Source organism: Hippichthys cyanospilos, chromosome 1 (assembly GCF_059441005.1).
Source record: "Hippichthys cyanospilos isolate Australia breed blue-spotted pipefish chromosome 1, RoL_Hcya_1.0, whole genome shotgun sequence".
In the NCBI taxonomy this organism is placed as follows: Eukaryota; Metazoa; Chordata; class Actinopteri; order Syngnathiformes; family Syngnathidae; genus Hippichthys; species Hippichthys cyanospilos.
This window is the reverse complement of record NC_142369.1, coordinates 24,555,764-24,570,298: the sequence shown is the minus strand read 5'-3', so window position 1 is coordinate 24,570,298 and position 14,535 is coordinate 24,555,764. Positions and strand designations below refer to the sequence as shown.

At 37.9% G+C, this 14,535-nt stretch overlaps 1 protein-coding gene across 1 annotated transcript; it reads left to right on the top strand.

Moving 5' to 3' along the window:
• Positions 1 to 6,505: 6,505 nt before the first annotated feature.
• On the top strand, positions 6,506 to 13,831 carry cdk7 (cyclin-dependent kinase 7). Its single transcript, XM_088435131.1, has 12 exons — positions 6,506 to 6,622; positions 8,207 to 8,266; positions 8,345 to 8,378; positions 8,461 to 8,528; positions 8,613 to 8,681; positions 9,425 to 9,535; positions 9,747 to 9,865; positions 10,502 to 10,601; positions 10,679 to 10,765; positions 10,846 to 10,995; positions 11,115 to 11,259; positions 13,131 to 13,831. The coding sequence occupies exons 1-12, from the start codon at positions 6,557 to 6,559 to the stop codon at positions 13,154 to 13,156; spliced, it is 1,035 nt and encodes a 344-aa protein (XP_088291257.1). The 5' UTR covers positions 6,506 to 6,556; the 3' UTR covers positions 13,157 to 13,831.
• Positions 13,832 to 14,535: the final 704 nt, after the last annotated feature.

Sequence of the window (14,535 nt, the reverse complement as noted above, 5' to 3'; positions counted from 1 at the left end):
GTGTCAGTAGAATAAGCTCTGAGAGGTATTTCATTAGTCCAGGAGGTGCTTGTGATTGTGTGTTCAGCAGCATATCAGGGCACAAGCTGAAAGTTCAAAGTTTGCATAGTCATTATTGATAGTTTTTTTTTTTTTTTCCCCATGCTCAGCCGTATTGCCAAAATGTCTTACTGAGGTGCTTTGCCTGTTTTGTTGTCTATGTCTGAGTGGTTCCGGTTTATAAAGTCATACTGGCTCCCCATTCATCATGTGTGTTAGCCGCAGCATATCATTCATAACATTTATTATTTATGTACAAATTTATGAATGCATATTTTATTTACAATATGACATTATCATCTTTTTATGGTTAGGCAGTATTTATAGACACACTTCTTCAAGTTAGTTTTATTGCACCTTAAGGACAAATTTATCAATCACAAAACGAAAAAACAAACAAAAAAAGAGACTTTGAAATCATTACTGTGTCAAGGTAGGAATCATTTTCATCTTAACACATTAGGGGTGCTGGCTAGACATGCTGACTGTTGAAATTCAAACCCACTAAAACATTCAGTCATCCCTCTGGCCAAGACACATCTGCATTTGTAATGTTTCTCCACCCATTAATTATTAATTTGTCACCCGTCTGTCAGTGTGTACGTGTGTGAGAGTGTTCACATGTGTGTGTCTATTGATTTGGAATATGTGCAAGAATACAAAGAGACCCCTGAGACTAAAGAGGTCAACAGCTGCTCCCCAACAACCAATCAATTGCAGTGTATCAGAAACCACTACACACAGATACGTGGACACATACAGATGGCACTCGTCTTTCTCAAATGTGTTGCCATGGTAACCAGATACAGGCAGCCAAGAGGGAGCAGTTTTCCGGCTTAAAACTGTAAATATTGAATTATGAAGGGCTAGAAAGAGACAGGCCAACATTTGTGCTTGAGTGATCAAGATCATTCTTCCATCTTTATTCACAGCTACAAGAAATCACTCACGCATTTTAAGTTAACATATAAAGATGAATGTATCATTAATCAGACTCCATACTCCACACTTTCCCAATTCCTTCATCTCTGCCTTTTATATGCGGGAAGAGTTTCATTGCCTCTAGTGGGACCGCAAGTAAATAATTCCTCTGACCTGATTTGCAATGCAAAAAAGTGAATATCGCTCATGCTCATTTAGCACCAATCATGCAGTGTGATGTGGCAATAGTTTTGCTGTTTCTCTTTAAATAGATGACGTGAAAGAAGCAGGAAAATGATTAAAGAATGATTTAACATCTTGCCAAATAGCTGAAATGAGAATAACCAAGAGATACATCTAATTGATATGGGTGTCAATAACGGCTATGTTCATTAATAAAACAGTTTGGAAAGCTTATCGTGAAAATCCGAAGGAAAGTAGTGAGAGTCATTATGATAACCTTGAGATGACATTGTAAGAGGGAAGAGGAGCCCATCAATGAAGGGCTTTTCTCAGGGACTCCACTAATCTGAAAGGGCAGAAGAGGGTTCATCAAAGCTGAGAAACCCATGGGACTGACCCAGCTAATGGGGTTAGACCAGACAGAGGCATGACTATAGATGCATAAAAAAAAAAGTGTCTGGTCTGATAATGCTGTGTGTGCTTGTGTGTTGTGAAGGAAACAAAAACGCAATTTGTGTTTGCGCGTGTGCAAGTCAGGGAAGGCGAGAGCCCTGCTGATCGAGTGATGAATTAATGGGACGTGTGACAAGGTTGATTAGCAAAGCCTCAGCGATCTAGCTGGGTTAATGAAGTAAATGACTCCTTGGTAACACAATCACTTGCTCCTGATACGCTGACATAAACCAATGTGAGACTACTACCTTCTACATAATTGACCTGCTAAAGACAATTGACAAGAATACCTTTTAATGTCAGGCACTTTCTCTCACTTCTTGTGGGCTTGTATACCAAATCTTGTTGCTGTCTATGATGATATGTTAAATGGAGTGTAATTATATTCCGCTTTATTTACACCACACAGAGATCAAAGTGCTTTTGAAAGTCACATATTTATGCACACAATACGCCAAAGGACAGCTTTTGCAATGCAAGGCCCAGGGCAGGGATGTTTTTTTTTTTTTTTTTAAATTATTAAAAAAATGATTGTATCACAATAGCCGTCCATTGGCATGATGGGTGGCTTTGCTTTCTGACAGGAGCCATAGGCCAGAACCAAAAACAATGTAGGTGTTAGCCGAGACAGAAGGTAACACAATCCATAACCTTAAATACTTCTAACTGTGGGCTCCATGCTGTTTCTGACCGTCTGAAGAGTTGACAATGCTCCCATCGCCGACAACTCGCGAGGACATATCACATCGTTGTTGTCTTTCATCGAGGCAAGTAATTAAATGAGTTCATCTTAAAGTTCTGTACACGTGTTTGCTGATTTTCAGATACTGGACAAACAGGGAGGCAACAAAACATGTCTCCCTATTTATTCAAAGTGACTGCTGACTTCAAACGATCTTGACAATATTCATAAGCTTCCTTGGATGTGCACCACACAAATGACAGCAAATTAGTCTGTGACTGCCTCTATTCTTCAGACTCTTCTGCTAATATAACAGTGGATTTAGTGGTATTGACTCTTCAATCAGTGGTGCTGGTATGTGCAAGGTGCTCTGGTTTATGTGCTGGTGCGGAACCACATTTTTGATGGGTCAGAAAATCTCTTTTAAAATGTTAAACTACTAATATTCCATGACAACATTAAAAAAAAAGTTAGTCAACAATAATCATATTTTGTTCTCAGGAACCAGATTCAGTGTGTCGCGGCACGTGCAAACCTTCACACCTCCTCCGTCCAACCTTAAACATCCTGTTGCATTAAAAGTGTGCATGCAGCCAAAAGCAGCTGCACTGTGAGTGCATTCACTTTGAGAAACATAAAGAGCAGGTGTATGACAAACACACTCTTGACTGTGATTGCGCTGACTCATTCATCGTTGACACATTCAGTACAAGCTTGGAAGCTCCTTTGAAAACATCTGTCAACATAACAGTCTAATGTATGACGAGTACATCATGTATTGTGGGTGATGTATGAAAACAAGTCAACGGAAAGAAAGGATATTTTCTTGAGCAGAAGCCTCAAACATCCATTGATCCATTCACACAGAATGAATTACGGAATGTACGGTGCTTTCTTCATCCACTGGATGAGGATTTAATTGTTTTGCCTGTCACTACAGTATGTGTTGTTGGCATGGCTAGATGACGAGGTTTCATTATTAGCTCTAAATCATCACAGCACTTGCTGTGTGCTATGAGATGATAAAAGGTTTATCGAGATGATACTCCTCAATCACTACAGGATCCTCCTTCAATATGACGTCCTGTCACCTGAAGAACAGAATTTAGACCCAGAAGCAGACCCAGAGGACAGAATTGAAAAAGAAGAAAGTCTTTATACACAAAAATCCAATGTACGACTCAGAAAACTAGACGCGGAAACCACACTTGTAGAACTTGACTCGGAAAACTGACTCGGACTGAAAGTCCAAACCTAGACTAGAAACTATTAAGGCGGCTTTGCCACCCTGACAGACTGTTATTGTAGCAACTCCAACTACAGTAGGTGACAAACTAGATGTGACAGATAGTATGACAACATTGACTGATAGCAACTAATACATGAAGAACCAAACCTAACGTCTTCTTTCCACTACAATCCACGACGAACATGCTCAGATGATTTTTCTTGAAAGTGGGGTGCTGAGGCTATTGCCATATTAGCCCTCTCTCTACAGTACATGCCCCTCTAGGACTCTTGATCACACTACTACTCTTTGAGCCTGATTATTAAAGAACAGAGTGCTCCAGGCTGTAGCTTGTTCACCCCCTGGCATTAAAAAAAATAAAAAAGTATATATATATATATATATATATATATATATATATATATATATATATATATATATATATATATATATATATATATATATATATATATATATATATATATATATATATATATATATATATATATATATATATATATATCCTATTGTAAAACATGTATTTCACCTCAAAATAAGTTGGTAAACTTTAGATACGGCTGGTCTGAGATAATCAAATCTCTATTTTTTTTGTGTGTGTTTTTATGTGCCTCTGTGTTGTGGCCACTGTGTACACATCGTCAACAGTACCTCATGTGCGCATTCTCAGCCTCCCTGAAACAGGATGTGGTGCGACGACAAGTACTCGCTCAACAACACCCACTTCCTACAAGTTTGATAAACAGCCTTGCGGTTTCACACCCCTGCCCGGTATGCATGTGCACATACACACCAACTCAGCTGCATCTCCATCTGCTAAAGTGACACATAACCAGAGTGAGTTAGTGTGCATAACGTTACCATTGCGATCATGAGATTTACTGTGACAAACTATATAAACGCCAGCAGAAGCACTTACGCCTCTATAACTCAGCCGACTCTCTACACATGCAGAGCAGTCACAGAAAGAGACGTGAGAGGAACACGCGTAAGAACGCACTCAAATCATATCTGAATTAGACAAGGGTATCAACATGTCACATTTGTTTTAACAGCTAGTGATCAAAGTGTTTTTCAGTTATGTCTACCACTGGACAGTCATGATCCACATTAAGGCCTGTCTAAGTGTCTCTAGAGGTTGATAATAGGATGCCAGGAAAGACTGCTGCAAAAGTCTTAAGAAGAAATGGTTGCGTGAGCACATACGGCGCTGTCAGTCACGTCTGTGAGCTGTCAGCATACATACAGAATGCGCATGTGCATCTGAGGGTAGAGTGAGGGGTGTACTGGGCCCGCTTATCCTTCACACTTCTCTTGTCAAATGTAACATGAAAAGGAATGCCATGTGTGTGTGTTGTGTGTGTGCGTGTGTATGTGTGCATGTGTGTATGTGTGCGAAAGAGAGAGAGAAGAGAGAAAAAGACGAAGCAAGGAGGGTCATAAGAGAGCATCCGTGGCTAATCCTGTGGGATGTGAGGGCATCTACTGTGTATGGAGATGGGATGTAGAGATGTGTTCAGTGGTGCATGGATCACAAAAGCTTGCTCACTGACAGAGATATTCCCAGGAGGCTAATGTCAAGCTGCTAAAGGAAAATACATTTAAGAATTTTTTAAAGCCAAAACGTGAGGACTGTTTTCTATTAGTCACATCACGGATGTATTATTTGCAAATACTGTACTGACAATTCTATAGGTAAAGTGAAATCATTCTTCCACCACATTTTAGTTTGGATTTGTATGCTGTCAGGGATTGTTTATTTTTGTTTTATTTTGAAATTGAATCTATTGCATAATACACAGAGCTGTTCAAACGTTTGGGAAAACAATATCTTCATGAGAGGGGGAATTATAGGGTTGTCCAAGTAGTATATACAATACACAAGATTTTAACATTAGGCTAAAGTAGTGAGATGCATGTTAGATGAAGTCTCACACTATTATAAATACTACTATTATGACTACAACTACAACAACTACTACTACTACTACTACCTCCTGCTGCTCCAACTGCTACTGACAATAATAATAATAATAATAATAATAATAATAATAATAATAATAATAATAATAATAATAATAATAATAATTGTTGTTGTTGTTATTATTGCAATAATAATGGTTATTATTATTATTATTATTATTATTATTATTATTATTGTCATTGCAATAATAATGGTTATTATTATTATTATTATTATTATTATTGTTATTATTATTATTTGTGTGTGTGTGTGTGTGTGTGTTCATCATTTACAATTTTCCTGAATTTCAAAAAACTACTTAAGCCATTGCCATCATTATCAAATATTAAGGGAATCACGTTGTAAAATTATAGCAAAACTAATTTAATTAAATTTGGAAACAAAATTCTCTGAATTGTGGAATGCTTCTAAAGCCTTTGCCTTTGCCAAGAAAAATAGTGGAATTACTTGTTAAACATTTCAAATCCACCCATCGAGTATCTGTAGCAGCTTTATCCTCATTAGAGTCGTGGCTAACTGGTGCCTATCCCAGCAGTCTTCAGGCAGTGGGCAGGGGACACCCTGGACTGGTTGCCAGCCAATCATACAGTAGCGCACAAAGAGACAAACAACCATTCACACACCCAGTCACACCTGCGGACAGTTTAGAGTGTCCTACACATCTACCATGCATATTTTTTGGGATGTGGGAAGAAACTGGAGTAACCAGAGAGAAGCCACGCAGGCTCTGGGAGAACATGCAAACTCCACACAGGAAGCTGGAGTGAGCTGGATGTGTACTTGGTACTCTAAACTGTGAGGCGGACATCCTAACAACCCCGCCAACATTTAAAGGGAGTATGTCTCATTTTTCTTAAGTTATCTACAATGAAGGAAGGCCTTTTCGGAGCCGTTTATTTACGTCACCTCCACGAGTTTACATGACAAACCAGTAGATGGCAGTGCCGCGCCAAATAAGACGGTTTTCTTTTTAAACCCGGAAACACTACTTTTAGACCTTTAACAAGGCGGAAGTTGACATTCATGGAGCTCGGTGTGTCATTTTACCATGGCGCTTGATGTAAAGTCTCGAGCCAAGCGGTACGAAAAGTTGGATTTTCTCGGAGAGGGCCAGGTGAGCGGTATAGATCCAAGACTTCTTTTTCCACTGTTAAAATCTATTTCGATTGTGAGTTCTGGCCCTCTACTCGCATGGGCTAAAGCTAGAAACTTGCTAGCAACCAGGTTGTTAACGTCAACAAAGCATTTGCTGTGCACACGAGAACTCGGTGATGATCAACATTTCTTTCATCGGCAGTGTGATTTAGATGATGTGACTGCCGATCGGTTTCACACTATAATACACATTTTTTGTGTAGAAATAGTGTATACTATCTGTTTTTACCACGATCGCGTGACACTATCGCCACTTCTCAAACTCAGTGAAGGCTGACGTATTCAGTTTCGAGGAACTATGATCCACCGGAATTATTTTACTCACACTTCGCTCTTATTGTTTGAATGGACATAACCACGTGGAAGATCATTAACCATTTGGCTTGGCACTGAATTATGTCGTAGTGTTTCTTGTCACTGATGTGCTTCTTACAAACAATAGTCAGCGTATGTGCGTGCAACGAAATGCATCCCCTACCATTCGCGGGGCAAAGGGTCCGGGTCTGACCATGAGTAATGACAATTTGCGTTCCAGTGACGCCCATTGAAATATGTTCACCACCCACCTAATACTAAAATGCCGGTATGAGGTCTTTTTCGCTGAGACTGATGTATTCCATGTTCTAGTCTGTATTCAATTGAATGGATACGTTTTTACTACCAGAAACGTGAATACTGTAGACAGTTAATTCAGCAGTTAACCTACCTTCTTGATCTAGGATGTGTCATTAAATTTTTCAATCCAAAAATAGTACCATCAGCAAAGGTTTAGTTCACAGTCAAGGTTTATGATAAGAAAACGTTTTAATGGTTCAAAATGTTGACGAAAGGTTGATGGGTAAAAAGCTCATTGTCATCATCCTGTGTCCACCTGGCCTACGAGGTGCCAGAACTAAGTGGTTCAAAATGATCGTTTTGTCCTACAGCCATATTCGCAGCCCTTCCTTGTCCCCACCAAAAGTCAGTACTTTGAATCTCTCTAAATAAATACAAATATGATACATCAGTTGAAACCCCTCCCAATACAAATCATTTCCAAGATATGGACCTCCAAAATCTCAAAACGTTATTTTGTCTGTCAAATATCCACTTTTGAAGGATAAATATCTCTGAAAAAGATACATCTATGATAGTTTAGTTTTTGTGCAGGTCGTGATAGACAAGATTAAACTACATATAGAATGTCTGTAGCTACCTTAAAACAAAAGATGAGGGCTTCCAAACAATGTCCAGAGTTTGGTGTTCAATTCTCGAAATTGGGCATGGTATTCAAACTGTTTAGGGCTGTCACTTGAAAACCATTTGAGCGAGGATGCTCAAACTTCAAATTCTTTATTTTGACATCATCAAACATTAATGGAATAAAAATCTGGCAAATTGAAGAGGTGTTTGGTGAATGGTCCATGTGTTTGGTGTGCATTGCAACAGAAATACATTGTACATTCGAGAATGAGTTGAATATCCTCTTGGGGTTTTATAGTGAGCATAATGAATTGCCCTCAATCTTATTAAAATAATCCATATATCCATCTCTGTTGTGTAGTTTGCCACAGTGTACAAAGCCAGAGACAAAACAACCGACACTATAGTCGCCATAAAAAAGGTAAGAGCTTACTTTATATCATGAACTACAGCTTTCCACTACTCCGGTTCATGTATATTCATATTTTTTCCCCATTAGATTAAAGTTGGCCACAGAACTGAAGCTAAAGATGGTGAGTTCTGATTCATTTGGCCGACCCTGTAACGTATGTACAACAACTCTGTAAAGACATCTATGCCAATTTATATTTGTAGGTATTAACAGGACTGCCCTACGAGAGATCAAACTACTCCAGGAGCTCCATCATCCAAATATTATTGGGGTAGATGCATTGTATTTTGTGTTACTCTTGTGTTTCCACACGTTAAGAATGGACTTAAAGAGTGTATCTAACTTTTTGTTTTAGCTGCTGGATGCATTTGGACACAAATCCAACATCAGTCTGGTTTTTGATTTCATGGAAACTGATTTGGAGGTAAAACTGGCAATCCTTGAATGAAATATGTATCAATACTGTGCATCACATTGCTATCCTCTATCCAATAAGAATGTGTCGAGTTAGCACACATTCTATTCCTCCTATTTAAAATCTCTCTACAATCTGCCATTATATTGCTGTTAGGAGTATATCATTTATGAAATTCAAATATAAGCTATTGGACTTAGAGAATTTGCTTTCACTATTGATTCACCAATGTATTAGTTATTTTGACATCTTTGTTTCAGAAGGGCCAAGCCAGGGATAAAATGAGAAAAAAAAATATTAGTGTGTACAGTCACTTGTTCTAGAGAAAAAAATATTTACCATGTAATAAGAAAACCAGTACTAGCATGAAATTAAGTACATTATTCCACAAGGTGTTGTTCCTACACGTTTAGCATTTTCAAGCAAGACACTCATAAATAATGACCAAGATTACAGCACTTTAAAAAAAAAATCAATAACTTTCTACTCTTGGCGCTAATGTTCAATTTGTACCATTAGCATCTCTTATGAAATATGATGCTGTACCCAAAAGCCATGGCTAAAAGCTTACTCATTTAAAAGGTGGGGGATTATATTTCTTGCCTGGGTGGAACAAGTAGCACTTCGAAGGGCGATCTGTTCTCACTGAACGTAGCTGCGCCACTTCTTTGACATCATCTTTAATTATAGATTGTAAATCACAGCCATGCAGCTGAATTTGCTGTATGCTCTATTTCTCCCTCTTTTTAAAGGTGATCATCAAGGACACCAGCCTTGTCTTGACTCCAGCCCACATCAAAGCATACATCCTCATGACTCTACAAGGATTAGAGTACATGCACCAACACTGGGTCTTACACAGGGTAAAGACAAAATATCCCATGTACACAGTTATGCTTCAAATGTTGCTCCAATGGAAAAATCACATATCACCAGTAAATTTTGTAATGCAGACAGCACTCTTTCTGGCTGTGTAATTGAAATGATAGCTGCTCAAGAAGACGGCGAAAGCATATTTAGAAGGAGCATAGGCATATAAACTGTTCTTCTTGACATTAGCTTGTTAATTTGCAGGATTTGAAGCCCAATAACCTGCTGCTCGATGGTAATGGAGTGTTGAAGTTGGCTGACTTTGGTTTGGCCAAAGCCTTTGGCAGTCCCAACAGGGTCTACACTCATCACGTTGTTACCAGGTGTGTGTTGTTGCATGGATAAGTCTCTGAGCAGGGCCAAAATGAAAGAAAGTTGACGGCAATTATAAAGGCTCGACATTCGATTGAGTGATTAAATAATTGGTTGAAGATAAATCTGTGACTAATTTACTATTAATTTTCACTGTCTGTGTTAACTCATTCACTGCCAGCCATTATAAAATGTACTGTATTTGTGAGTTATATAGCTGTCAATTTATTGACAAATTGCCTTGTAAGAATGGATCTGTAAGATCTTTAGCCGTCACTGGTAATGAATGAGTAAATTTACCAGATCTACAATGCTTGACAATTTAATTGTGTGTGTGTGTGTGTGTGTGTGGGGGGGGGGGGGGGGGGTGTAATGTGGCATGTAAACAATTGTTTGCCTATATGTGCCCTACAATTGGCTTCCGACCCATCCAAATCTTACCATGCATCTCATCCAAGATTGACGTTGATAGTGTCCAAATCAGCCACGAACCTACTGAGGATAAGTGATCTGGAAAATGGCTAGATGGATTTCATTACATTGTTGAGGTTTTCCTAATGGTGTACCAAAAGGTGTGTTTTTGCATGTTTGTTTTTAAAGATGTGTCAACTGTGTTTGTGCCACAAACAATTGTGTATCTTTCCTAGGTGGTACCGCTCTCCTGAGCTTCTATTTGGCGCCCGAATGTATGGAGTAGGTGTTGACATGTGGGCTGTTGGATGCATCCTAGCAGAGTTACTCCTTCGGGTACCCAAATATTTTATGGTAAAAAATGTAAAACATTTCATCTGTGATCATGTTTTTATGTGTTCTTTTTAATATAGTTACCATTTCTTGTTGGAGACTCCGATCTTGACCAGCTGACCAAGATCTTTGAGGCTCTCGGGACACCTACAGAGGAGATATGGCCGGTACGCATTGGTTTTGCCCATTTGGTCTTTCTTGTTTTTTTCCCGTAAAAATAATTGGTTGTATTTGTTTTGCTTTACAGGGAGTAAGTAGTCTACCAGACTATATGCCATTTAAAATATTTCCAGGCACACCTCTTGAGCACATATTTAGTGCAGCTACAGATGATTTACTGGAGTTGCTCCATGGCCTTTTCACATTTAACCCCTCAACTAGGACCACAGCTACACAGGTGATCTTGAAACTGATTTGTTTTAATAAAACATATCGAGGTGACATCTTAAGATTTCCAACTGTGGTGTAAAGCCATTATTTACCAGTGATACTCTATTGTTTACACATAACAAACAGGCTCTAAAAATGAAATACTTCAGCAATCGGCCTGGTCCCACACCTGGCCCCCAACTTCCTCGACCCAACTGCTCAGCTGAAATTCTGCGAGAGAAGGAAACGATCGGGCTCAAGAGAAAAATAGAAGGCCTGGAAACAAGCAGAGGTGGGTATATTACCAAATATTCATCATCAAACTGGGCACCCATCAATCATCATCCATTCCTCATTTTTTTTTTCCCCTCGCCATACTAAATCATGATTGTCAGTCCATCATCATTATCATGAAGGCACTTCAGTCAGCAAATTTCATCAGTCTGTTAAAAAAAAAAGCAAAAACACATCCTAGTCCTAAAAGATGAAAAATCCAATTAGATTAAAATGGTAAATGAAATGCACTAGATACCAGCGTATCCACAATTTTAATCAGTTTTAAGAAGTGTGGGCCTCTTTACACACACCCCAAAAATATCTATAATATATAGAAACTGAACAACACACAACAGTATTTGTATGTGTGTATGCATGTGTACATATGTCTAAGTTAATTATGAAATTGCAAAAATAATATAGATTCTTATTTTATTCCTTTCTTTAGGCGGACCATTTCTCAAACTTCTGAAAGTAGCTTTTCCCTATGTCAGATAATAACTATGCCTTATATATCATAAGTAGTCTTTAAGAACGTCAGAGAACCGCGCTTTGAAGACCAGCGCCAGTGTCCCATCAAGTGCTTGTTTCATGCGTCCTCATGGCAGGCTCAGCCTCTGTAGCGCTGGATTATTAATTACTTTTAGAAATACGCCAGCTTTCATGTTTATTTTTGTATTCAAATTTTAATTTGTTTTTAAGTTTCTATTTCATCCTTATGGATCCCAGGCCATGCAGGCAGTCTATCACTGCACTGATGAGGCATATTTTTGCATTCATTCATTCATTGTTTTTTAAACATCCATCCATCCATTTTCTCTTGGATGTGAACATGACACGTTTGAACTATGAGGCAGACATGATAACCAGTCTGGCACAAGTGCGAAACAGTCTTCCATCGTGCTGCTCCCAATAAAAAAATTGAAAAACTAGCACGCAAGTGCAAGTATAGGTTGAGCTATTCATTTTTCTTTCATTGGGATGTACTATCTGAATAACTTTTTATTTAGATACAAAACAAATAGCTATACCAATACATATTGCAAATCTACGCCTCATGCAGCGTTCGTGGGTCCGATTCAGGCTCTGGCCTTCCCGTATGAAGTTTGCATGTTCTCCATGTGCCCGCGTGGGTTTTCTCCAGGAACAATGTTTTCCTCCCACATTCCCCAAAACATGCATAGTCAGGGATATTGAACACTCCAATGAAATCAGCTTAAAACTTTTCCCAGGGAATCTGATGCTACTCTTATTTGCATTTTTATATAAATCTTTGCAGGGGGGCGACTAATTAACAAAATTTTGCCAGTCCATCATTCTTCATTACCCTGGTACCCGTCATCATTAGTCCGTAATATTTATACTGTAAGTTTGACGCTCTTCATCAGCAGAACAGCTGTCCATCAGCGACAAACTAACGGACTGTCTGTCAGTCCAGATGGAATGGAAACTTAATGAAAAGACTGACTATAACCTGAGCGAGCCTTCCAGTCATGGCTATTTATATCTGGCATATAAATCGGCCCATTGAAAGTAGCAATTCCAAAGGGTGTTGCCCGCACGTTTCATTATACAGTAGAGGCGAACACACACACACACACACATTTCTGCATTTTATAAGAGGATTGTGGGAAGGCGTGATTTGCTTTGGTGTTCATGGGAGGTTCAAAGCTTTTCCGTCTGCTCCTGGGCTTTTGAAAATATCTGGGTTGACTGTTCCTTATGCTTTCAGCTCTAGTAAATTCCCAAGAATTTGAAGACAAAGACTTTCTTGGTGCTTAAAAAGTACATTACTTGTTTCTAGTATGATTGTGTGCTGTTTAAGTTGAATGCAGACATTTTTGTTATTGTACTTAATTCTATGAATATTGTGTCTTTGATTTTCAGCTACTGTGAAGAAGCTGATATTCTAATCAGGTGTGCATGGCGCTGGGCCAACATGTAATGTCAAAGTTACTGGTGAATCTTGCAGTCCGGCAAGGGATGAACAGTACAACCTGTGGTCAACAAGCACTTCTGTAATGCCTGAACTCCAGCACACATCCTGTTGGATTCTGCCATTTTTGTGACAGAAAAATAGGACGACCGCAGCCCGAGCAAACCTACAGTTGTCCGTTTTGACAATATGGACAAAAGTATTGGTACATATAGAAGTGGTGTACTAAAAGCGGTTGGAAAAGAATTGTCGCTTTTTGATTTAAAACATTTGAGTACATTGAATCAAAGCAAATTGAATTGTTCCACTTTCTAAAGCAAATCGTTCTTGATTGGTTTCCACCCTACGTATTGACAGCAATAATAAATTGTCTTTTGAGAAGAGATGCACACTCCCAGTACTGGCCATTACCCACAAAAACCGCCCAAACGCCTCCCCCAAAAAACATCTGTAAGGGCACTGGTGTTGGGTGAGTGGCCCTTCCTCACACACTCTGTTCCTAGTTTGCCGCAACGATGTTTGCGGAAGTCAAATTCTTCCTCCCTATACTTCTCTGACCATGCATTTGTCGAATCTGTGTCAATCAGTACTTTTGTCCATATTTAATTATTCCATTTTTGTATATAAATCTAATAAATGGTGCAAATACACCCAAAAATGTTTCATGAGTTTTATATAATACGAACACAAATATATAGGAGTTGGGAGAATTCGAATTCTCAAATAAATATATATATAATATATATATATATATATATATATATATATATATATATATATATATATATATATATATATATATATATATATATATATGTATATATATATATATATATATATATATATATATATATGTATATATATATATATATATATATATATATATATATATATATATGTATATATATATATATATATATATATATATATATATATATATATATATATATATATATACATATATATATATATATATATATATATATATATATATATATATATATATATATATATATATATATATATATGGCAAATGTGTCCTGCAACCAAGAGTAATGGTGACAAATGTGTAAATGTGGAACAAGTTCATAATGGACAGTTGATTCGAGGCTGGCATTAGCCCAACAAAGTGTTTTTTTTTTGTTTGTTTGTTTTTTGGATGGACCTTAATTCCTCTAATTTCCATCACGTATAGCACTCTTAACAAAATTAAAACCTTATGCATTTCTTGTGCAAATTATTTGATAACACTTTTCAATGCATGATAAAATTGCTAAAAAGCCAACCTTAGTCCTATCTATTGCATTAGTGACCCTTGTTTAAGGGTGTGGTGGCCATGAGAAATTTCTGGAAAAA

Bases quoted from the DNA above. Each gene is read 5' to 3' on its own strand.
- cdk7 (XM_088435131.1), top strand. From the start codon at position 6,557: ATGGCGCTTGATGTAAAGTCTCGAGCCAAGCGGTACGAAAAGTTGGAT. The intron at 9,866-10,501 runs GTGTGTGTTGTT...TATCTTTCCTAG, and splicing joins ACTCATCACGTTGTTACCAG to GTGGTACCGCTCTCCTGAGC. The intron at 10,766-10,845 runs GTACGCATTGGT...TTTGCTTTACAG, and splicing joins CTACAGAGGAGATATGGCCG to GGAGTAAGTAGTCTACCAGA.